This window comes from Dromiciops gliroides, chromosome 1, assembly GCF_019393635.1.
Source record: "Dromiciops gliroides isolate mDroGli1 chromosome 1, mDroGli1.pri, whole genome shotgun sequence".
NCBI lineage: Eukaryota > Metazoa > Chordata > Mammalia > Microbiotheria > Microbiotheriidae > Dromiciops > Dromiciops gliroides.
In genome coordinates this window covers 15,595,297-15,619,794 of record NC_057861.1, presented here as the reverse complement: position 1 = coordinate 15,619,794, position 24,498 = coordinate 15,595,297, and the positions used below count along the sequence as shown (strand labels likewise).

General features: G+C 46.1%; 1 protein-coding gene across 10 annotated transcripts in view; it reads right to left on the bottom strand.

The window, feature by feature from the left end:
• GIT2 (GIT ArfGAP 2) overlaps positions 1-19,282 on the bottom strand; it is a 48,211-nt gene extending 28,929 nt beyond the window's left edge. For all 10 annotated transcript variants that reach the window (XM_044004484.1, XM_044004526.1, XM_044004545.1 and 7 more), the window contains exons 1-6: positions 19,145-19,282; positions 7,103-7,236; positions 5,289-5,401; positions 4,500-4,605; positions 1,707-1,793; positions 1,416-1,546 (exon numbers count right to left, since the gene is read on the bottom strand). In XM_044004484.1, the coding sequence (XP_043860419.1) occupies positions 1,416-1,546; positions 1,707-1,793; positions 4,500-4,605; positions 5,289-5,401; positions 7,103-7,236; positions 19,145-19,196 (623 nt within the window). In that variant the 5' untranslated portion in view covers positions 19,197-19,282. The remainder of the gene's footprint in view (positions 1-1,415; positions 1,547-1,706; positions 1,794-4,499; positions 4,606-5,288; positions 5,402-7,102; positions 7,237-19,144) is intronic.
• Between the last annotated feature and the right edge of the window lie 5,216 nt (positions 19,283-24,498).

Here is a 24,498-nt window from a genome sequence, read left to right as displayed (position 1 = left end):
GTGAGATGACCCAGAGGTAGCACCTCTGAGAACACCTGGCCAGTGATAAGCTGGGAGGGCTCAGGGAGAGGAAAGCAAACAACAATAATTCCAAGAGAAACAGGGCACTTTGGGAGGAAGAGAAGATCCACTTCAGGCACTTCTTGACTGGTTGATGGGACAGCCACGGAGAGACATCTAGGAGGCGGCAGGTGAGGTAAGCCTGCGGCTGGACCTCTAGAGCTTGCAGAGATGAGAGGAGAAACCCATGGCAGCTGATGGGGGGGATGGAAGAGGGGAGGTGGCAGAGAAGAGGGCCTCGCCCTCACTCAGTGGGAAGGAAAAGGATGACGGCACAGCCAAGAGGATGCAGAAGGAATCATCAGCTGGGCTTGAGGAGAAGCCTGAGAAGGGAAGACTACAGCTAAGGAGATGGGATGGTGGGCTGGGGGGGCAGCGGTGAGTGAAGAGGAAAACTGAGAAGAGGCCGAGGGATTTAGCAGCTCAGAAGGGCCTCGGGAACCTTGGAGAGGAGACTCATCCAGCTGGTTGGTGGGATCAGATGGCAGATTAAGAAGAAAATGGGGAAAGGAGGAAGTGGTGGCAACGTGTGCAAACGGCTACTTCGAGGAATTTTCAAGAATTCAGAGAATCTGAGGTTTCATTTCATAGGAGCAGTAAGAAGATTTGCTACAGGAGCGCAGAATGGCATCGAACCAAATATTTTTTCACTGAAATGAGAAGGGGAAAGAGCCCAACCCCCAGAGGGACTTGGATTTACCACATTGTCTCATCATTATTGTTACTGAGCTGGTTCCTATGTTTGGTCTCATCTGTCTAGGGAGAACTCAACTCCTTGTAGACAGGCCTGACTGAACCTACTTACTGGCTATCCAGCCTCACCTAGGTGGGGAGCTTAGCCAGTGTTTCCTGACTTAAGAGTGAACTTGGAGGGGGTGGCTAGATAGCACAATGGATAAAGCACTGGCCCTGGATTCAGGAATACCTGAGTTCAAATCCGGCCTCAGACACTTGACACTTACTAGCTGTGTGACCCTGGGCAAGTCACTTAACCCCCATTGCCCCGCAAAACAAAACAAAACAAAACAAAAAACAAACAAACAAAGAGTGAACTTGGAGCCATTTCCCCAGTCCTCAGATGCCTTCCACGTCAGCTTTCAGGAGGAAAGGAGCCTCCTGTACAGTCTGACATGACAGTGCCTCAGTCCAGAGCCAGAAGAGGGCCAAACGGCACCATCGCTCAGACCTAGAATCCACAGAAACGTGGCTTCTACTCCAACATGAAGCTCAGGAGCAAATTTGTTTCAAATGTTTTCATCTTCAAAATGAAATGCCAGAGTATAGTGGACTTCCTCTCACACACGCATCACCAGCTGCTAGTGGAGAGAAGTGCAAGGTAGAATCCGGGCACTTACCTCGCATAATCAATGGGGGTTTTTCCACTTGAGTCCTGTGTGCCCGGATCTGCCCCGTACACTGCCAATAACTCAGCCTGTAAAATCTGGCCCGCTTTGGCAGCAACGTGAAGTGGGGTGTTTCCTTTCTCCTAGGAGTCATTAATAAGAAGCAGGCATGACATTTAAACAAGAGCATCATCACAAACAAATGTTTTCTAAAAAACACAACTGAACAACTGGATCGTCAGCTGCATGAACGAAACAAACTCAGTACTCATTTAATGCTAATATGAGAAGAGACTTTCATACGGGGTGAAAAAAGTTGGCCTGGGCTCCCAAAGACAGCAGCCGTAAACACGTTTCCAGATTTCCTGTCCTCACACTCGAATGGAGTTGCTGAAAAACAGAAAGAAAACACGGATTAGAAGAAGGAAGGGGAGGAAGGGCCCAGGATGGCTTGGTCCCCTGGCCTACAAGCGTCTGAAGGCTGGCAGTGCCATGCCAAAGATGGAATTCAAGATGGGCCAACACGATACCAAGTTCTGGAACACAACAGGCTGGATGTTTCCAGACAGTGATTACCTGTGCCTGCCTGACTCAAGTCAAACTGAGAATTCTGTAATCCAACCACCCCCAGAGACACACGGGACTATTCTGCCATCCGGCCCCAAGCTCTAGCTCTCATCAAAGTGACTACGAGCACAGAAGCCTGGATAACAAACCTGAATGAGGCCAACCCTGTCAATGAGCTGGAGGTAGACGTGCTCCCTGCCTGGTCACTAAGCACTGATTAAGCACCTACTGTGTGCCAGGCACTGCGCTGAGTGCTGGGCATGAGAAGAAAGGCAGAAGCCAGTCCCTGCCCTCGAGCAGCTCCCAGTCCAATGGGGCCGACAACAAGCCAACAGCCACGTCCAGGAGAAACCAGAAATAATCAAGAGGACTAAGGGGAACTGAGGAAGGCTTCCTGTGGAGGTGGGAGGAAGAGGTGAGGAAGCAGATGCCCGGGCGTGGGGGAGATCAGGTGACAGTGAGACAGAGTCAGGAGGTGGGGCGGCCTCTGAGAAGAACAAGAAGGAGGCCTGGGCGTTGGTGGATCATGGAGGATGGCAGAGGGGAAGGGAGCAACAGGAGAAAGAATGAGAAACCCAGCAAGGTCAGAGGGAGCCGCTTATAAAGGGTTTTAAAAGTCAAACAGGGGATTTTATATTTGGTCCCAGAGGGAACAGGGAGTCACTGGAGCCGTGTGTGTGTGTGTGTGTGTGTGTGTGTGTGTGTGTGTGTCACAGAGAGAGACAGAAATGATGAATGGAAAATGGGCTGGAGTGGGGAGGGACTGAAGGCAGGCTGACTCCCCAGCAGGCCATCGAAATGGTTCACATGTGAGGTGATGAGGGGCTGCACCAGAGGGGTGGCAATGTCAGAAGAGAGAAGGGGTATGTTCAAGAGATGCTGCAAAGGTGAAGTTAATGGGCCTCGGTACCAACTTGGACCTGGGGGGTGAGAGGGTGAGAGTCCAAGGAGGACCCCTGGGTTGAGCCTGAGGCACTGAGAGGACAGTGATACCCTTGACAGCAGGAGGGAGAAAGGGTTTAGGGGGAAAGATCGTGAACTCAGTCTTGAACATACTGAGTTCAAGATGTCTAGCGGACATCCAGTTGGAGACGTCCAAAAGGCAGATGGAGACACGAGACTGGAGGTCAGCAGAGAAGTTAGGGCAGGATGGGTGGATCTGAGAATGATTGGCACAGAGACAGTAATTCAATCCATGGGAGCTGATGCGATCACCAAGTGAGGTTGTATAGAGAGAGAAGAGAAGAGGGCCCAGGACCAATGTTCTTCTCAAACAGAAGCAGCCTCTTCTTGCATGCTGCTTCTCATGTGTATGGGAAGGCTGTGGGCCCATCACAGATAAGAGCTGAGGTAGCCCACAAGGATGCCAAGCTTGGACACAAAGGCCACCCAGCCCCCAGGCCTGACAAGACTCACGTTCTTCCAATGGCCTTTTTCTGTTCTCTCTTAATGCCACAATGGCAGAGACAGGAAGGCTATGAAATGTGTCCACTCAAAAGAACGACACCCGAAAGCATTTAGAAACAAAATGTCCCCACTTCATATGCTTTAATATGTCAGGAAAAAAAAAAGACTTAAAAAAATATCCCTATTAAACACAAATGATGCTTTCAGGGGCATATACTTTCCCTTTTTGGCCAAATACAGTTGCCTTGTGAGCTGGAGAGGCAGCAGGGTACATGGGACAGGGTGCTGCTATGGGAGTCAGCAAGACTTGGGTTCCAATCTTGCCTCTGACCCTTCCCATCTCCAAGCCTCAGGATCCCCATCTGTAAAATGGGGGAGGGGGAGTGTACTTTGTCTCTGGGGCTCATTTCAGCTTTAACAGTATGATTCTGTAGCCACCCAGCTTCCAGGACCACAGGGGGAAAGTCCTATTGTCCATTGTCTTAGTTCCACTGCACCTGTAGTACTGTATTCTGTCACATTTGAGAAAGAAGCCTGATAAGGGTTCCGGAGCAGATGCAGAGAAGGGGGCCTAGGAGAGTGAAGGCTCTCAAGTTCTCATAGGGGTTTGGGTTAAAGGAAGTGGGAACATTTGGCTAAGAAGATGGCAGGTGAGGTGTGCAGTAGTAACAGCATTTTCAAGGGTTTAAAGGTCTGTCATATGAAAGTGGCCCCAGGGGGCAAAGCAACATATTTAAACTTGATAGGGGGAGGGGGGAGGAAGAAGGAAGCAGAATTTTCTAATAAGGAGAGTTATCCCTAAATGATCATTAGATTTACTCCAAAATAGAAGCCGCTGTAGCTCCCTAGCGCTGGAGACCTACATACAATGGCTGAATGATGGACTGTTTGGGGGGGAAGGGGGAGAGCATGGGTTAGACTCGTTGACTGCTGAGATTCTGTTCATGTCAAATACATGGGCTGCCCATCTCATATAACAGAGTGATTGATGACCCAGACTCTAGAAATAAAAAGTGGCTTTTACCAAACTGATTTTTCTGACAAAATAAGAATGGTTAAAAGTATTGTTTGTTTTCCTAGAATTGCAGTGGTTTTTTAGAAGGAAAAAAGTCACAGGCTTACCTTACTAAGGTCTTTGGCGGTAACACTATCATCATCACGGCAAGGTAAGCGATGAACAAATGCTAGCATCTGGTACTTGGCTCTGATGAATTCTGCTTTATTGGGACTAGTTAAAAATCAAAGGTAAAAATTAGTCACTCACAGTTCAGATATATCATTTCCTAATCTTTATTGCTCAGGCAACCCACAAGCCCTACAAGATGTTGAAATGCTTGAAAGTCCCAAATTTAAGGGCTTCGTGGGGCCTGGAAATATCTACTGTGGGAGAGCAGTAGTAAGAACCTTAGTCCCCTGGTTTTACAGAAAACCCCTCTCCTCTATCTATGTACCTCAATACCTGTTTATTTGCCCAATACTAGCATGGAACTGCAAGCACAAGCAGCTGTGCAAGCTCGCTCACTGTCCAAGACAGGAGGGCTACGCAGAACCTAGAGCTCTTGATGACAAGCCAGGGTTTTTTCTACTAAAAGATACTATGAAAACAAACAAACAAAAAGATACTATGTTCTGTTTAGCCTCCTAAGCTTGTTTTATTTACTACGATTGTCTTGCTAACGTGGTTAGAAAATGGAGAATCAACAAAGGTACGGAACAAATACAGATGACTGTGTCTGCACTGAGTAGCTCATCCCCACCAATGTCTCCAATGTTTTTCACACCGGCACCTGCTTCCAGATCAGGCTCACGACTGCCTTTGCTGTTCTTGTGAGACGAACCAAAAATAACTTCACTGCTTTACATGCCCCCCGCCCCTTACAAAGAAAAAAGATTTATAAACTTTCCACTCACTGTACTTTATCCTGTGGATTAGCTTTACGCCTCCCACTCATGATGGAAGCAGGGTCCAGCAAAGAATGTTCCCAGATAGAATTAGCACCATTATTATACAGAGTTTCAACCATCTGAAAAAGTTAAAAAAAAAAAAGTCACATTGTAGTTTTTGTTCATTCCATAATGGTCACTGCATGAAAACTGACTCTGGAGAGTTAATTAAAATTAAACTGAAGAGGGGGCAGCTAGGTGGCGCTGTGGATTAAGCACCGGCCCTGGATTCGGGAGGACCTGAGTTCAAATCCAGCCTCAGACACTTGACACTTACTAGCTGTGTGACCTTGGGCAACTCAGTTAACCCTCACTGCCCTGCAAAGAAAACAAAAGAACAAAACAAACAAACTGGAGAGTTCTAGCCTGCAAAGGACCCCCACCCCAATACCAGCATCAGAAATAAAGAAGATGTCCAGGGCCCTAGTTTTCAGTGTCAGAGAGAAGCAAAAGAACGAAATACACAGTGCTCTCCCAAGAACTTCACTGCACCATTGTCAGAGGATGCAATTTAGGAAAACCTCTTTTTGACTCCTCAGGATGAAAGGACTCACCTTTTATATCCGGCATCTCTATGCTTTATACCCAACCTCATACCACACTGAATCTAAAAATCCCAAGACTCCCACGTTCTGCAACAAAACCGACTGTTATGAACTTGAGAGCTAGCCATTACTAATATGCCCTCTACCCCAATTCCCTCTTACAGTAGAAAGGATGACACAGCAACTTAGGCGCCTGCTTTCACATCAGTGTGTGACGGTTTTATGGAAGGGATTAAACACCATTTGTTTTGAGCTTAGGTCACCCAGGCCGAGCTGGATGGATTAGGCAAGGAGCTGGCCACAGATCCAGGAAAATGTGTATTCAAGACAAATATAGGAGGAGGAACACATGCTTGACTTTGGGCGCCCCTTGCCTGCAAAATGTGTCAAACCAAAATAGCAACATGTATGAAATTACAATGGGGCTCAAGCAAAAGGAAAAACCGAGCCAGGACTTCATTCGGCACTGGGCACAGGGGAAAGAATAAATACAACCAGGAGGACCTAGTGCTACCCCAACCAGGGCCGACCTTGGGAAATTGAATTAAGGCCAATACTGGGGAAAAATCTGAAGTGGCCTAAGATACGAGGTCTTTGTTACTGCAGAAATGAGGCTTAAGAATGCTAGCAGGTACTCAGGAGTCTAAGGACAATGATGAACATTTTCCACCCCAGTAGGTTTGGAAATAACTTTTTATGATGCTAATGATGGCAATCGTGGACAGCAGCTGTCTAGCTCTGGCCCCATGTCTGAGGACATCTGAGCATCCAGGCCACTCCACAAAAGAGCCATTACAGTCCTACTATCTCCATTTTACAGAGATGAACTCATCTGTGGCCACTCAGCCAGTGTTAAGGCAGAATTTGAGCCCCAGTGTAGACCCACTCCACATCCAGCACTCCTTCTTTTATACCACCACAAGGCATCACCCCATGGAAAGGACAGTGCTGGCCACTGGAAGGAGGAGTCAGGTTGAATGCAGATGCCATTGTCCTGTCACAAAAGCAGCAGATCTGCTGAAGGCACGAGGCAGGCACTAGGTTAGGGCAGGTGGAACAGGTCAAGTAAGGGCTCAAAATTATAAGACCTCTCCAGTGTTTATGTCGGACCATGCTCTTCAATAGTTTTTGTGAGTTTCACGATATATCCTAATGCAAAAAGGAACCTTACCAATCAAAGGAAAGTCCTGTCTGAATTCTATCACAAACCACCAGAAATAGACTCACAACTTTTACCTGAAGCAGTGTGGGAGGCCATGGCGTGTGCTTCAGATGCCTCACTTGAGAGATGTGACGACCCAGGCTCCGGTGTACACTGCAGCACTCATCACATATTAAAATCCCCCTATTTACTGATGCCCAAGAAGGATCTAAGAAGGAAAAACAAAGCAGTCTTTTGTATTTTAAAATAGGACAAAGGGATATAGTACAGGCAAAAAAAGGCAAAACATATTATGAATGGAATTCTGTTTTCCCAAAGAAACATAAAGCACACAAGCTCCCTTAGTTTTTAGTGTTCTCTTTCTCATGAAGTTATTTTCTATAAACCCATCTGTTTACATGCTGCATCTCTCAGCAGAACAGAAGTTCCTCAGGGGCCAGGATGATTTATCACTTGTCTTTGTATCCTGTGCAGCTAGCACTAATGAATATTTGCTGACTTGAACTGATGGGGAGTCAATCTGATGGGCTGATGGCTGGCCCTAAGCAGAGTGCTGATGGCACCAGGGTCACATGTTCAATCTCTACACGAGTGAATTACAGCCAGATGTCAGGCTAACATAAGCTCCACGGGGACCCAAGGTGGGAATGTACAGATGTTCACAATGGGAATTTAGAACTAAATTTTAGATTAAAACTGAATTTCACTTTAGAAATCAAAGTGAGACTAATGAACATCGATGTATAGTGAAGTGAGCAGAACCGGGAGGACATTGTGCGTAGTGACAGCAGTATTGTTCAAGGAGCAATTGTGAAGGACTTAACTACTCTCAGCAATGCAATGATCCAAGACAATCCCAAGGAACTAATGAGGAAGCTTACTATGCACCCCCATAGAAAGAACTGACAAAAAGAACACTTGTGGATTGTACATATATAACCTGGTTGCGATCTTGTGGAGGGGGGAGGAAAGGGAGGGAGAAAAATTTGGAACTCTAAATCTTATGAAAATGAATGTTGAAAACTACCCTTACATGTAACTGGAAAAAATAAAATAAATGTTTGTTGCTAAAAAAAAAAGAAGGAAGAAGAAGAAGGAGAAGAAGGAAGAAGGAAGAAGAAGTCAAAGGGAGTGTTCTTAATCTGGAAAAGAGCCCCACACACCAGCCCTACTGAGAGAAGCCTGGTCCCATGACCTTATTCAGTGGAGCAGGGGGAAGGATGGTGTCCTTTGAAACCTAAACCCTGAGATTCTACTTCAGGCTATACAACGCAGCCAGTGGTCAGAAACTTCAATGTGAATCACCAAGTGGTTCTAGGACCCCAGGAAAACATATTATAGGAGCAGCAAACACTGGGAAGAGCAACAATTTCATACCAAAGTGCCACTGGCTGGGGATGTCAAACCTCCTTATCTGTCTGCAGCTGCATCCAATAACAATTCCAACGAAACTGTCTCAATTAATTTTAAAAAGAGTGTGTGTGTGTGTGGGGGGGGGGTCTCTACTTACAGTAATACCATGGCAAATGAAAGATTCACTTGCTCATGCCAGACCACTAACTCCATTCCAGACAAGGGTCAGGATTTACTGAAACTAAAAAGTAGCTTTCCAACGATCAGGTTTTGAGGTCCTATGTAGAGCTGACCTTTGCGGGTGAGAGGTGGTAATCCTAAGGCATTCCTCAATAAAGAATTACATTCTCCCATGCAGTTCAGTTAGAATTAAAGTGGCCTTTTACTTGGCGCTAGGCAAAGTGACCAAGTGGAAACTCAAAGACTTCACCCCTCGGGAAGGAAAGCTTAGAATCATTCTCCTCGAACAGAGGGAAGGCAAAAGCTTTTATGGAGGCTAGATGGGGCGTCCACTTGAAAACTGGAAAGTTCTCTTTGGGGGTTGGGTGGGAAAAGCTTGGATGCTTGTCATATATTCCTGAGAGTCAGAGGGATTTTTTTGAAATGATGGTCCTGACCTTTGGGGTTATCTCTGTCTCCTAGCTCAGGTCAGGTAGGAGCCCCACCTAAGTGACTTTCCTGCTATAGAATTTTATCTCCCCTGACCTCTTAGGTGTGTCTGGCCTGATATCTAGTTGGGTCAATCTAGACTTGAACAGTCCCTTGATTCCTCAGCATGTCTGTTGTGTTGTGCGGTCATCTTTGGTTTTGCTTCTCACAGAAGAAACTACTTCTGAGTTATTTCAAGCCCATGTCAGGACTATCTATAGAGATGCATCTGTTCCTTATTTTACATCACCTACAGTAATAATACAAACTACCAGCCAATGAACGTGGCATCAGTTCCTGGGGAAATTCTGGAACTGATCATTCAAGAGAAGGACAGTGAATACTTTGAAAAGGAAGCAGTTATCACAAATGGCCAGCATGGCTCATCGTGTCATAATTAAACCTTTTCTGACATGCTAAACTGAACGCAGATTTCGTTGTTCAGCTGTTTTTCCAGTAATGTCCTACCTTTTGTGACCCCATTTGAGGTTTTCTAGGTAAAAGGACTAGAGTAGTTCACCATTTCCTTCAGCAGTTCATTTTTATAGATAAGGAAATTGAGGCAGACCAGGTTAAATGACTTACTCGGGGTCACCCAGCTAGTAAGTGTCTGAGGTGCCATTTGAACTCAGGTCTTCCTGACTCCAAGCCCAGTGCTTTATCCATTAAGCCACCTTGTTGCCCCACCTACATTTTAGCAAAGCATATTATCTTGCAGGAAAGAGAGAAATGTAGGCACAATTATAATACAATTTGATGACTTTGGAACTGGCTGAATAGTTGGACTCAAAGAGCGGTCCTTAATGCTTCAACGTCAGTGTGGCTGGCAGTCCTCAGTGGAGGGCCCCAAGGACTTGTGCTCAGCTGTGGGACACTTTTATCAGTGACTTGAATAAAGGCATAAGTGGTATATGCTCAGCACATTTGCAGGTGACACACAAATGGGAAAGACAGCTAGCTGGGTGACTAAGTCAGGATCCAAAGAGCTATTGACAGGCTACAGCACTGGGCTCAAGCGAATAAGATGAATTAAATCAAGCTCATTAGGGATAAGTGTCACTTGGGTTCAAAAAATCCATTTTGTTAATACAAGCTGGGGAGGCCATGGTTTGATAGCAATTGTTCTGCAAAGGATCTGAGGTTTCTAGTGAAATGCAAACTTGATGAATCGGCAGTGTGTTGGCAGCCCGAATGTGACCCTGGGGTCCATTAAGAGAGGGAGGGATAAGCCCCAGGAGTAAAGACGGTCATAGTCCCTATGCCCTCTGGCCCTGCTTGGACCCCATCTAAAGTACTGGGCTCAATTCTGCTCATGACAGTGTAGGAAGAACACTGGGGTAAACTGGAGAGGCCAAGCAAGACAACCAGGATTGGGAGAAGGGAGTGGGAGGGGATCTTTAGTCTGGAGAGAGATTAGACCTTCTTTGTTCAGCTTCAAAAGGCGGAACCAAGTGGGTCAAAGTTGAAAGGAGACAAGTTTAGAATGGTCATCTAGGAAATATGGGCTCTCCCTCAAGGGAGACCTTTGAGAAGAGGTCCTCTTTGATGGCGTTACAGTGGGGCTCCCTTTTCAGACAGGGGTTATTAGTCCGGGGATCCCCGAGAACCTCCCAACTCAAATTCTAGAATATGTGATAAGGAGTGATAGTTCAATAGAACTTCAACGTTATCCAAGTGGATTTGCAGGTACATGAAGTGATATATTACCTCCATGTTCCAGAGAAAGCAACGAGACCCCGGGAAATGTAGTGACTTGGCCAGGGCCACATGACCAGCAAACTTTGGGAAGAGAAAATGAACCCAGTTCTCCAAGTTGGGGAAAGAAAGTGAGCTTAGAGACCAGGTAGAAGGCAACTGAGCTCAGGCAGGTAAGAGATGCCAAGGGCCTGGACCAGACTGTGGCTGTGTGAGAAGAGAGAAGGGAGGCTGTGTCCACGCAGTCAGAAGCAAGTCTGGAAGGTGGGAGGGCTTGAGTCCATCTGGGATGTGTGGAGGTGGAGATGTCACTGGACATCCCATTGGAGATGTCTAAAAGGCAGTTAGAGAAGCAGGACCAGCCATCGTTGAGGGCAGAGGTTACATCTGGGAATCAATTGAAGACACTGAAGTTCATGGGAGCTGATCGGATCAAGCAAGAATGTACAGAGTAAGGGGGCAGCTGGGTGGCGCAAAGGATAAAGCACTAGCCCTGGATTCAGGAGGACCTGAGTTCAAATCTGGCCTCAGACACTTAACAATTACTAGCTGTGTGACCCTAGGCAAGTCACTTAACCCCAAATGACTCACCAAAAAACAAAAAACAGAATGTACAGAGTAAGAAGATAGGAAGGCCCCGGCAGAGCCAAGGGGAGTGGGCACTCCAGGACAGGAGGCCACAAAGAAGCAAATGGACAGATGGGAAGAGAGCAGCCTGAAGGACTAAAGGGTAGACTTGGTCAAAGGCGAAACCAGACTGGGAGAAGACCACGGCACTTGGGAGATTAATGGTAACTCTGGAGAGTGGAGATTCAATGAATGATGGGGGGGGATCCAGACTGCAGATGATAGTGAGAAAAGGGGAAGTGGAGGAACGCACGGTACGCGGCCTCTCTCAAGGAGCTGGGCCAAGAAAGGGAGGAGAGATACTGGAAGGGAGATAACTCATGAGCTAGCTAGCTCAAGGAGATGAGTGGATCAAGAGAGGGTTTGAGGGACAGGGGAAGACATGGACATGTTTGTTGGCAGCAAAGAAAGGGCCAAAGGAGGGGCTGTAGATAAAAGAGAGTGAGAATGATGATGGGGATGAATGAGGGGAATTTGCTACCTTCCACTATTCTAAGAGGGAGAAAAACAGGGCCACATGAGGCAAAGATCTCCATGGAGAAAGCTATGTTGAGTATTTGTATTTGCACTCTATATGCATAGAATTTAGCCTCTTCTCGTTCGAAACAAGTGAGAATTAAACTCAGCAAAGAGACGAACTTGAGTAAAACCCACTAAATATTACAAAATAAAAATGAAGACATAGCCTTTCATTTAGGATGGCTTGAAAAATGTGTGCTGTTCAAGTTACCTTAAATACATAATTTGATTATTCTTTGACACTAGAAGATCCAGAATTTAAGAATACTATGAAGGACCAAGCTGCATTTTAAAATCTATAATGAAAGTGGAATGAAAATTGTCATTTAAAAGTAAAATTATTATTTTTTAAAGTAATAAACATTTTTATTTATAGTTATGAGTTCCAATTTTTATCCCCTTTTCCCTTCCTGAGGCAATAAGCAGATATAGGTTATACGTGTACAATTATGTAAAACATTATCATATTAATCATTTTGTATAAGAAAACTTGAATAAAAGAAAAAAATGAAACAAAGTGAAAATAGCTTGCTTCAGTCTATATTCTATCAATATCAGTTCTTTCTTTGGAGGTAGATAGTATGTTTCATCGATAGTCCTTTGGCATTGTCTTGTTAAGAATAGTTAAGTTATTCACAGTTCTTCATCAAACAATATTGCTGTCTCTGTGCAAAACATCCTCTTCATTCTGCTCACTTCACTATACATCAGTTCATACAACTCTTTCCAGGCCTTTCTGAAATCATCCTGCTTGTCATTTCTTATAGCACAATAATTTTCCATCAACATCACATACCCCAGCTTGTTTAGCCATTCCCTAATTGATGAACATTCCTTTGATCGCCAATTCTTAGCTACCATAAAAAGAGCTACTAGAAATATTTTTGCACAAATAGGTCTTTTTTTCTTTGGGGGGCTGTTCAAAGTAAAATTATAAAAAAATTCTTGTAACAATTGACATAACTGGTCCTTCCAGTGTTTAAAAAAAAAATCTGCAATGCCCCTAAGTAGTCCCAAATCACTAGGAAATATAGATGACCTTTACTTTTTTTTTAACTACTAAATTCAGACCCTTAAAACCCACAGTGTGAAAAATTAATAGAATCTTTGAGTTGAGTACTGCGACAGATGAAGTTGTTTTTCAGACTTGGTACAAACCTACACACATACATGGAAGACTTTGTGCCTTCTGTATCTATTAAAATATGAAGAAAAACAAACGAATGACATTTGTTTTTGAAATTATTTTCCAAGTATTACAATGATATCTTCAGAAACTCACTCATTTTCACCCTCACTAGAAAGAGCCCCAGATTGGGAGGAATTAAACGCTTAGTGATAACATGAAAATTCCAAAGACAGAAGCCAGGACAGAAAATTACTGTTTAGCTTGATTAAAAGCAGGGAAGTGATCAACCCCGCTCTCTGCCTGTTATCTCAATAGCAACAAAAAGTTAAGAGGAGTGAGAAACTGATTTTTTTTCTCCAAATGTTGACAGTTACCAACCAGCACCTGCTCTACAAGGAAAAAGAGCAGTTGTATTTTTTAAATTATGTTCCGAATTAATCAAACTCCACCTCTTCTCCCTTTCACCATTATCTCCAAGTGAAAAAGCAACAAAAACAAGGCCTTGTAACAGATTCATGCTCGAGCACCTGGATTCCTGAATTGGTTGTGGCCAAAAGGTAGAAGTATGTCTTCGTTTTCACTGAGTGTTTCCTCTCTGAAGGGAGGTAGAAGCTCTGGAATCACAGATCACAGCTGAAGTCTTTCAAAGTTGTTTCTCTTTACAACATTGTTGTTAATGAATAGAATGTTCTCTTCACTTTGCATCAATTCATCCAAGTCTTCCTGGGTTTCTCTGAAGCCGCCCCCTGGCTCATTCTTACAGCATGGAGTATTCTACCACCTCATACCACGACCTGCACATGCCCAGTGGATGGGCATCCCCTCGGTTCCCAATTCTTTGCCACCACCAAAAGATCTGCTCTCAATCGTTTTGTACATGAGTGTCATTTATCTCTTCCTTTGATCCCTCTATAGACATGGTAGTGGTATCACTGGGTCAAAGGAGATGTGCAGAGGGCACCTAGATGGTGCAGTGGATAAAGCACCGGCCCTGGATTCAGGAAGACCTGAGCTCAAATCCAGTCTCAGACACTTGACACTTACTAGCTGTGTGACCCTGGGCAAGTCACTTAACCCTCACTGCCCTGCCCCTCAACACACACACACACACACACACACACACACACACACACACATGAAAGAGATAAGCTAAAGCAAAGGAGATGTGCAGTTTAATGATTTGGGGGAGGGGGCAGATTCCAAACTGCTGTCCCGAATGGTCAGACCAATTCACAAGAGCAACTGACTTATAAAGGATCATTTCTCCTCACAGAATGTGCCAAGACAGAACATAGGTGCCTCTCCAGACTCACATATTTAGGGGGTCCAATATGGGAACAGGAAAGTAAGGAAGGGTAGCAGAGAATTGCAGTATCTTTGCTCTATTACACCCCAGAAGAAAAGAGCACCATCTACAGGCATATTGTAGATGAAACCGCACACAACGGTAGCCATGGCTGTTCAGCACAAGCAGGTGCAACGAAAACCCAATTTACCACAAGGCCACAAGGCTGACCAGCAAACAAAGTCAAGTTTGTCCTAGTCCCACTCAAGAAGGAAGAGCCATGTGTGTAATTGGAAAGAAGTCCCAACTAAAATCCCACCTTCTACAGGAAGCCTCCCCATGCCCCTGTTAATCATTTTCTATTTATCGTGTATAGAGCTTGCTCAGTATGTATTTGCTTGTATGTTATCTCCTCCATTAGACTGTAAGCTCCTTGGGGCAGGGACAGTTTTTTCCCTTTCTGCATCCTGAGAATTTAGCACAGTGTCTGGCACAGAGTAGGCGCTTAATAAGTGTTTAATGATTGACTGATTTGAACTCCAAAATATTCAAATATGTCCAAAAGCTGGGGATCAGAGCTAAATGGCTACCTATATGGACAGCCCCCCAAATCTCTGGCACAATCTTGGCTTTTCACTGGTGCTGTGAGGAGGTGCCGAGGGGAGGGGATGGGGATTCCCAAGATCCAGTGGCTGGATGCCAAGACACCTGCACAGTAGGATCGACAGCAGGCCCAAAGTAGCAGTTATGCAGTGACACAGATGCATGCACACTGTGCCTCCTGCCTTTTAGCACCCTGAGCTTTGTCCTGCAGCCTCACCTACCAAGAAGTACCAGAAAACACCAGGGTTCATTTGGAAAGCATGGGCCATCAAGGGGCTAAGCCATCAACAGGCATGAGGCAGGGTCTCCACAGGAGTTCTTCCAATGGGAGGGACTTGAGTGACTCCTCAAAAACAGATTAAATGGCAGCCACTCCAAGCCTTTGGGCCTGGGTGAGGGTCCCGTCGGCAGCAAAGGAAACCCGGATCTGTGGGTCCTCGAGTTCGTTACACATTTCAAGGTATTCTAAGCATACTCAAAACAGGAAGGAAGTGACTCAAGGCCCTGCAGATCAGGCCTACAGCAACAATTACAATGAGATCCTGGATGAGAGCAGCCTCTGAAAGGCAGAAAAGGCCCCAGAAGGACAAGGTCAGAACTCGACCATCCTGGGACCGGGGAAGCAATTCTTCTTGGGCCAAAAAAAGTCTTCTGGGGGAGTCAACAAAGAATGACACCAATAAAGGGGAGAGCCGGGCCCGCAATATATATGAATCACACATCTGAAAGGAGAGACCAGAAATGTAGAAAGCTGAACTCACAGCATTGTCATTTCAGTGAATAAAGATATTTTCGGTCAGATGCACTTCCTGAACCCAAAATCATCTGGTTCTCACAACAGCCATTTTTAAACCTTGGCTTCTCCTTCCCGCTCTCTCTTCAGAGGGAAAGATAACCCTGCTTGTTCTATACATGCACTCAGACTGCCACATGAGGTTTCAGTTAACTCAGTACCATTTCAAAGCTCAGGCCAAGCTTCCAAAAGACAAAAAAGATGTTCTAAAAGTGGAGAGGATCTGGCTACCAAAGCCACCCAGAGTCCTTCCTGCCTCGGGTATGGAGCAAGGATTGTCAATAACCTACAACAATCAGATCCCAAAGGCAGAGAGAGCCACTTCTCAGAGCAAAATGAAACGGAAGACAACCTGAATTCTAAACTGCACATTGTCCTCTTGGATAGGAGTGTTCTAGCTCAGTCTGAAGAAAGGACCACCAGGGGAGGGGGTGGGGAGCAGGGTGGCTAACTGAGAGGCTAAAGAGGAAGCCTCTATGCAGAATCAGATCAGGGTTCAAATTCTGGCTTAATCACTTCCCACCTGGTGAAACCATTTAGCCTCCTGGAGCCTGACTTTGAAATGGCCCCTTATTCGCCCTCCAAATTTAAATTCTATGATTCTTATGATCTCATTTCACTGTACCCATCATTGAGGTCAAATAATCAGTCAAGAAGCACCTACTATAAGCTAGGACCTGTGTGCCCTGGAGACACCAAGATAAAAGGCAGAGAGTCCCACTGTGAGCTTACATTCTACTGGGGGGAAAATGTGCGTGTGCGTGTGCGTGTGTGTGTGTGTGTGTGTGTGTGTGTGTGTGTGTGTGTGTAATATAGAGTGTATATAAACATGTGTCTACAGATGACTATGCACAGAATAAGTAAAAATGAAATGGGATGGATGCAGACAGAAGGTGTGCTTGGTCCAGGTAAGGAGAGAAGGCATCGCAGGCATGGAGGACCGGGAGGGTTGGCCAGAATGCCGAGAACAGAGAGTGGACTAAGACAGGAGTCTGGGAAGGTGGGCTGAGGCCAGCTGACAACCTGATTTCCTGTTTTATCCTCAAGGCAGCAGAGAGCCCTGGAGCTTAAGGAACAGGGAATCACGGGGCTACAGAACCAGAAATGGGGAGATCTGGCCCCTGACTGGCTACAAAGAGTGAGGAGGATTATAGACCCGGAGACTGGAACAATGTCTCTGAAAACAATAGAGACACAAGGTCCTAAGAAAGGTGGGTTCCAGGGTAAAGCTAGTGTGGTTCGGACAGGCTGAGTTTGAGACCCCCAGTGTGAAATGTCCAAGAGGCAGTAGTAGAGGTGGCACTGGGATTGGGCAGAGCCCGGGGCTGCCTCTCTAGATCTGAGAGTCATTTGCATAGAGATGATCATGGGAGTGGATGAGCTCACCAAGTCAGAAAGCCCAGAGAGAGGGAAGAGGGCCCAGGACAGAGCCTGGGAGAAGATCCCCACTTAGGGGATGAGACACAGACCATGAGCCAGAAAAAGAGACGGAGGAGTGGCCCCGAAGATGGGAGAAGGAGAAATGTTTGGGAGGATGGTGAGGTCAGGCTTATCAAATGCTTCCTGAGAAAAGATCACCAGATCTGGCAATAAAGAGATAATTGGGGGGCAGTTAAGTGGTGCAGTGGATAGAGCACCGGCCCTGGAGTCAGGAGTACCCGAGTTCAAATTCGACCTCAGACACTTAACACTTTCTAGCTGTGTGACCCTGGGCAAGTCACTTAACCCCAATTGCCTCACTTAAAAAAAAAAAGAGAGAGAGATAATTGGTAGCACTGGACACCACAATCTAGCTGTGTGACCCTGGGCAAGTCACTTAACCCCAATTGCCTCACTTAAAAAAAAAAAGAGAGATAATTGGTAGCACTGGACACCACAATCTAGCTGTGTGATCCTGGGCAAGTCACTTAACCCCAATTGCCTCACTTAAAAAAAAAAGAGAGAGAGATAATTGGTAGCATTGGACACCACAATCTCATTTGCGAGATGAAGTCAAAAGCCGGCCTGCAAGAAGACAAGGAATGGGAGCAGAGGTGCCGGCAACCACCAGAGACTTTTTTTTTTTCAAGGAGTCTGGCTGAGAAAGTGAGGAGAGATACAGGTTGGTCTAATGAATGAAAATATTGAGTATACCAAACATATTTTAAGGGCAGCGAGGTGGTACAGTGGGCAGAGCACCAGGCCTGCAGTCAAGAAGACTGAGTTCAAATGCAGCCTCAGACACTTAGTAGTTGGGTGACCCTGGGCAAGTCACTTCACCCTGTTTGCCTCAGTTTCCTCATCTGTAAAATGAGCTGGAAGAGGAAATGGAAAGCCACCCCAGTATCACTGCCAAGAAAACCCCAAATGGGGTCGCAGAGAATGGGACACGATATTTTCAAATAAACAGGCGACCCTCCTACAACCTTAAGAACCTCACAAGGCCAGAAGGCAACCCCAGCTAACAAACTAATAAATGCCAAACAATAAATACGAAAAAGAAGCTCTCCTAAGTGAGGAGCCCACCACTGTCCATCTGGTCGGCTCAGTACCAAGGATGTAAACAGCTCCCCTCCCCCGTGCCCCGGGCTCCGGAGATGTCAAGGCTGGCTCGGACCCATTCACGGGGTGACGAGTCACTTTCCCTTGGCCTTGGGGTCCCTGGCACACAAACGTGTCGATTCACTGGATGGTGAGTCAGAGCCCCCGCACTCACACCCCTGGACTCCCCCTGGGGAGCTCAGGGTCCTCACCTGTCAGCTAAGGCCCCTTCGTGGCTCCGTTTCCTTCAATGTTCAATGGGGGATGGGGGCTCTCATCCCCGCCCCCCCAGACCCCTTGGGCGGGCGGGGGAGGCCTGGAGACCCTCCTTAGAAGGACTGAAAATGAAGATGTCCCCCCTCACAGGACCCCAGAAATGCATCCGGGACACCCAGAGAACCCCTAAGGTGCCTTCCGATGTAAAGAGAGGGATCTGGGCTGCAGGACCTCCCTGGACCCTATGCCTCAGCTTCCCCGTCTGTAAGGGGGCGGGAGTCAGACCGGCCGCTCCCCGGCCACTCAAAGTGGGGCGCGGGAGCCCCCGCAGGGCTGGCCTCTCGGGCCTCAGTTTCCTGCTGCTGCGCTCGTCCTCGGGGTGCCCGGGGGCTCATCCCGGGCCCCGCATACACAAAGTGCCTAATAAGTGCCCCTCCGCGAGGCGGGGCCCGGGCTGCTCGGCCTCCGCGGCCCCTCCCGGCTCCAGCCCCGGGGTTCTGCCGGGCCTCAGTTTCCCCCTCGGGGGTCTGCCCCTCCTCTGCTCTCCGCCCTTCGGCCCGGGCCGGGGCGCAGGCGCCGGGCCCCTGGGCTGACACCTGCCGCGGCCCCGCCCGGGCGGGGGCGGGCGCCCGCTCGTTTCCCGCCTCCCCGCGGCTGCCCCGGGGGGCGCCGCCTGACGGGCCGGAGGCGGCGCCCCCCGCCCGGCCCGCCCGGCGCCGCTCACTCACCGGGGCCGCTGCAGTCGGCGCACACCTCGCTGCTCCGCAGCCGCTTCGACATGGCTCCCGCCTCGGGCGCCCCGGCGGCGGCGGCGGCGGCGCTTCCGCTCCGACGGCTCCGCTCCCGGCAGCGCTGGCAGCCCCGCGGCGGCGGCGGCGGCGGCGGCGGCAGCGGCGGCGGCGGCGGCGGCACCTCCCCCTCGGCAGCGCGCAGGCGCCGCGCGCAGGCGCCCCAGCTCCGCCGCCCCGCCCGAAGGCGGGGCTCCCGTCACCTGGCCGGAAGCGGCGCGCAGCCGGCCGGCGCCATCTTGGATAAGGGCAGGGCGGCTGCCACGCCCTTTCCCACCTCCTTGTCACAGATTCCCGGAATGTCTGAGCCGCCCACCCCGCAAGAAGCCCCGAAATAGAGAGGGGGCAGCAATTCGGACCGCCCAAGGGTATCTTGGAGACCTCAGAAATAGCTACTGTAGTGGAAAGAACTCAGGTTGGAAGGCAGGTCTGGGTTCAAATTCTGCCCCTGATGCTGAGTACCTGCATCCCTTTTTTTTTATTTTTTTATTTTTTATTTTTGCAGGCAATGGGGGTTAAGTGACTTGCCTAGAGTCACACAGCTGGTAAGTTTCAAGTGTCTGAGGCCGGATTTGAACTCAGGTACTCCTGACTCCAGGGCCGGTGCTTTAACCACTGCGCCACCTAGCTGCCCCCTACCTGCATCCCTTTTAAGGAAGTCACTTCACTTCTCTGGCCTCGGTTTCCTCATTTGTAAAAGGAAGCGCTTGAGTTAAAGGACCCCTGAGGCCCCTTCCAGGTCCAAATCAGTGATCTTAAGCAAGTCAAGTCAATTAAATTCAACAGGCATTTATTAAGTGCCTACTATGTACCAGGCACTGCACTAAGTGCTGGGATACAAAAAAAGGCCAAAAACGGTCCCTGCCCGCCGGGAGCTTTCGGTCTAATGGGAGAGACAATATGCAAACAGATATATACAGCGCAGACTATATACCGGACCAAAAGCTGCAAAGGTCAAAGGACTGGGCCAAGGTCACACAGCAAACAAGTATCTGAGGCTAGGACCTCCTTTGGGGTCACTCAGTGCTTAAACACTTGAGTACAGTCAGGCCCTCCTTGGGTCCTTAGTCCTGGAATGGTCCCAAGTTGAGGAGGGGCTGTGTGGGGGCTTTAACAGGAGGGACAACTTCTCCCTTCTTCCTTGCTCTAGAACATGTCATGGAATTCTCTCTCTCTCTCTCTCTCTCTCACAGGGTTGTTCCTGGAGGTGAGAGAAAGAGAAAGGACTTGTTTATGCTTCCATTGCCTATAGCAGCTGAGGCAGCTGAGAGGATCTAAGTTGAAATCTCACCTCAGATACTTATTAGCTGTGTGACCCTGGGCAAGGCTCTTGACCCCAATAGCCTTAAACATCCGGGGCTGTCTCCAGTCCTCCTGAGCTATATCTTGCCACTGGGCTCATATGACTCCAGAGGACAGTGAGGTTGGTTACCTTGTACAGCCCTCCCTCAACTCAAATCCAATTCACTGCAAATCATCCTCTTCAAGAATGAAGGACTGGGGGCAGCTAGGTGGCGCAGTAGATAAAACACCAGCCCTGCATTCAGGAGTACCTGAGTTCAAATCTGGCCTCAGACACTTCACACTTACTAGCTGTGTGACCCTGAGCAAGTCACTTAGCCCTCATTGCCCTGTAAAAAAAAAAAGAAGAATGAAGGACAAACAACAACAGCAAAAGCAGCTGCTCCTACATGGCATCTGGACCCTGTGCTGAGAAGAGTCCAAACTTTGAGGGTTACAGAACTCACAAGGTCTCCTCCCAGGCTTGTGAGTTCTGGAGGTCAGGTGCTCCCTCACTCCAGGTCAGCTGCACTGTAAGAATCCTCCCTGCAGAAGACACAATGGCCTGGCCTGGTTTCTGGAACACCTTGGACCCACAGGGAGCTGTGGAGACAATGCAGAGTCAAGGGGCCGGAGGAATGCCCTCTCACCAGTCTGACTGATGGCCACTGACTCCTAAGAGAGGCACACAGGAGGCATAGGTCACTGTATCATGTTTTATGTCTTTGTTAGCTCATGCTTTAGAAACTTGGGCATTTTAAACATCCCTTTTGTAACGATGGAAATCAAGAACCGGCCTAGAAACCTGATCGGCTTTGTACACCAAGAACCCTTCTAGAAGGGGTCCTGTTTGCTCCTTTTGGGGAGAGCCCAGGCATGGGGCAAACCTAGCTCTTCCCTGAGAATGCCAGGTGCAGGGTGCAGTAAGGAGGAGAAAGAATCTGCCCCTTCTCTTTAAAGAGAAACTCTACAAGGACTGAAGCCTGGGGATCAGGCCCCTTAGTCAGGGAAAGCTGACACATGAGCCCTGGGGGCCCAGCAGCCTGCAGGTGGTATGAATGACTTAGGATGAAAGGCACAGCATTGCTCTGCTGGTATCAGAGGCAGATCGTGAGCTTAGGTTTTCCTGATCCCATCACTAGGTCTGTATCTGCCCTTAGCTATAATAATGAGAATGAAAATAATAATAATACCACTTATATAGTGTTTACTAGATATTTATAATATATTTGTTATATCACATGTATTTGTAGATCTTATTATATATTTAACTGTGCTTAGTGTATATTTATTTTATATTATAATATAAAATATTATTTATATTCATAGTACTTAATATATAATAATAACTAACATTTATATAGTGCTTGCCACATATTTATATTATATATTACATATTCATAGTGCTTACCATATAATACTAATAACTAATACCTAGAGTGTTTACTATATATTTATAGAGCTTATTATATAATAACTAACATTAATAGAGTGCTTACTATATATTCATATTATATATTATATTATATAATATATACTTATAGTAAGTGCTATATAGCTATAGAATATTTACTATATATATTCATATTAAAATATATATACTTATAGTACTTACATCATCATCACTAACATGTATATGGTTCTGAGGCAGCTAGGGGGCGCAGTGGATAGAGCACCGGTACTAGATTCAGGAAGACCTGAGTTCAAATAAGACACTTGACACTTACTAGCTGTGTGAACCTGGGCAAGTCACTTAACCCTCATTCCCCCACAAAAAACCATGTATATATACTACATGCCAGGCACTGGGCTAAGCACTTTACAATTATTATTTTGTTTGATCCTCACAGCAACCCTGGGAGTTATTTATTATCCCTGTTTTACAGATAAGAAACTGAGGCAGAGAGGTTAAGTGACTGGCCCTGGGTCACACAGGAACATAGTAAGATTTTCTTTTCCTCATGATCAGCTCAGTTTATTTCAATGGCATCTTGCATTTTATTTCTTTAAATTACAGATTTGATTTAAAGGTGCATTTTAGCATTATCCTGGAGGCTAGAGTCTTTGGGTTTATCGAACAGGAGATTGCTATATTCATTTACCAATGTGTGTTGTGTGCCTAACCTATTCCACTGATCCACCACTCAGTTTCTAAGCCAGGACCAAATAGTTTTGATGGTTACCGCTTTACAATATAGTTTTAGATCTGGTGCAGCTAGGCCACCTTCCTTTGCATTTTTTTTCATTAATTCCCTTGATATTCTTGACTTTTTGTTCTTCCAGTTGAATTTCATTGTTATTTTTTCTAGCTCTATGAAATAATTTTTGGTAGTTTGGTATGGCACTGAATAAGTAAATTTATTTAGGTAGAATTGTCATTTTTGTTATATTAGCATGACCTACCCCTGAGCAATTGATATTTTTCCATTTGTTTAGATCTGATTTTTTTCATATGAAAAGTATTTTGTAATTGTGTTCATATACTTCCTGGGTTTGCCTTGGCAGGTAGACACACAAACATTTTATATTGTCTACAGTTATTTTAAATGGAATTTCTCTTTCTATCTATTGAATTTGCACTCTGTTGGTCATATATAGAAATACTGATTATTTATGTAGGTTTATTTTATATCCTGCGACTTTGCTAAAGTTGTTAATTGTTTCAGGTAGTTTTTTGTTGATTCTTTAGGATTCTCTAAGTATACCATCATTTCATCTTCAAAGAGGGATAGTTTTGTTTCCTCCTTGGCTATTGTAATTCCTTCAATTTCTTTTTCTTCTCTTATTGCTAAGACTAACATTTCTAGTACAATATTGAAAAATAGTGGTGATAATGGACATCCATGTTTCACCCCTGATCTTATTGGGAATGCCTCTAACTTGTCCCCATTGCATATAGTGCTTGCTGATGGTTTGGGATAGATGCTGTTTGGCAGTTTTCTGATCAAAGCTATCTATTGCCATATGAAAAAAATGTTTTAAATCACCATTGATTGGAGAAATGCAAATTAAAACACCTCATACCTATCAGATTGACTAATATGAAAAAAAAGGAAAATAATAAATGTTGGAGAAGCTGTGGAAAAATTGGAACACTAATGCATTGTTGGTGGAACTGTGAACTGATCCAACCATTCTGGAGAGCAATTTGGAACTATGCCCAAATGGGCTATAAAGCTGTGCATACCCTTTGACCCAATAATACCACTATTAGGTCTTTTCCCCAGGGAGATCATACAAAAGGGAAAAGGACCCATATGTACAAAAATATTTATACCTGCTCTTTTTGTGGTGGCAAGGAATTGGAAATTGAGGGGATGCCCATCAATTGGGGAATGGCTGAACAAGTTGTGGTATATGAATACCACTGTGCTGTAAGAAACGATGAGCAGGCAGATATCAGAGAAACCTGGAAGGACTTACATGAATTGATGCTGAGTGAGATGAGCAGAACCAGGAGAACATTGTACACAGTATCAACAACATTGTGGATTGATCAACTGTGATAGACTTGACTCTTCTCAGCAATACAATGGTCCAAGATAGTTCCAAAGAACTCATAATGGAAAATGCTCTCCAAATCCAGGGGAAAAAAAAGAACTATGGAATCTAGATGCAGATTGAACCATACTATTTCTATTTTCTTTTTTGAGATTTTCCTTTTTTGCTCTTGATCCTTCTAACACAGCATGACCAATGAAGAAATATGTTTAATATGATTGTACATATATAACCTATTTCAGATTGCTTGCTGTCTTGGGGAAGGGGAGGGAGGGAGAAAAATTTGAAACTAGAAATCTTATAAAAAACAAATGTTGGGGGCAGCTAGGTGGTGCAGTGGATAGAGCACCGGCCCTGGATTCAGGAGGACCTGAGTTCAAATCTGGCCTCAGACGCTTAACACTTACTAGCTGTGTGACCCTGGGCAAGTCACTTAATCCCAATTGCCTCACCAAAAAAACAAAACAAACAAACAAACAAACAAAAAACAAATGCTGAAGATTATCTCTACA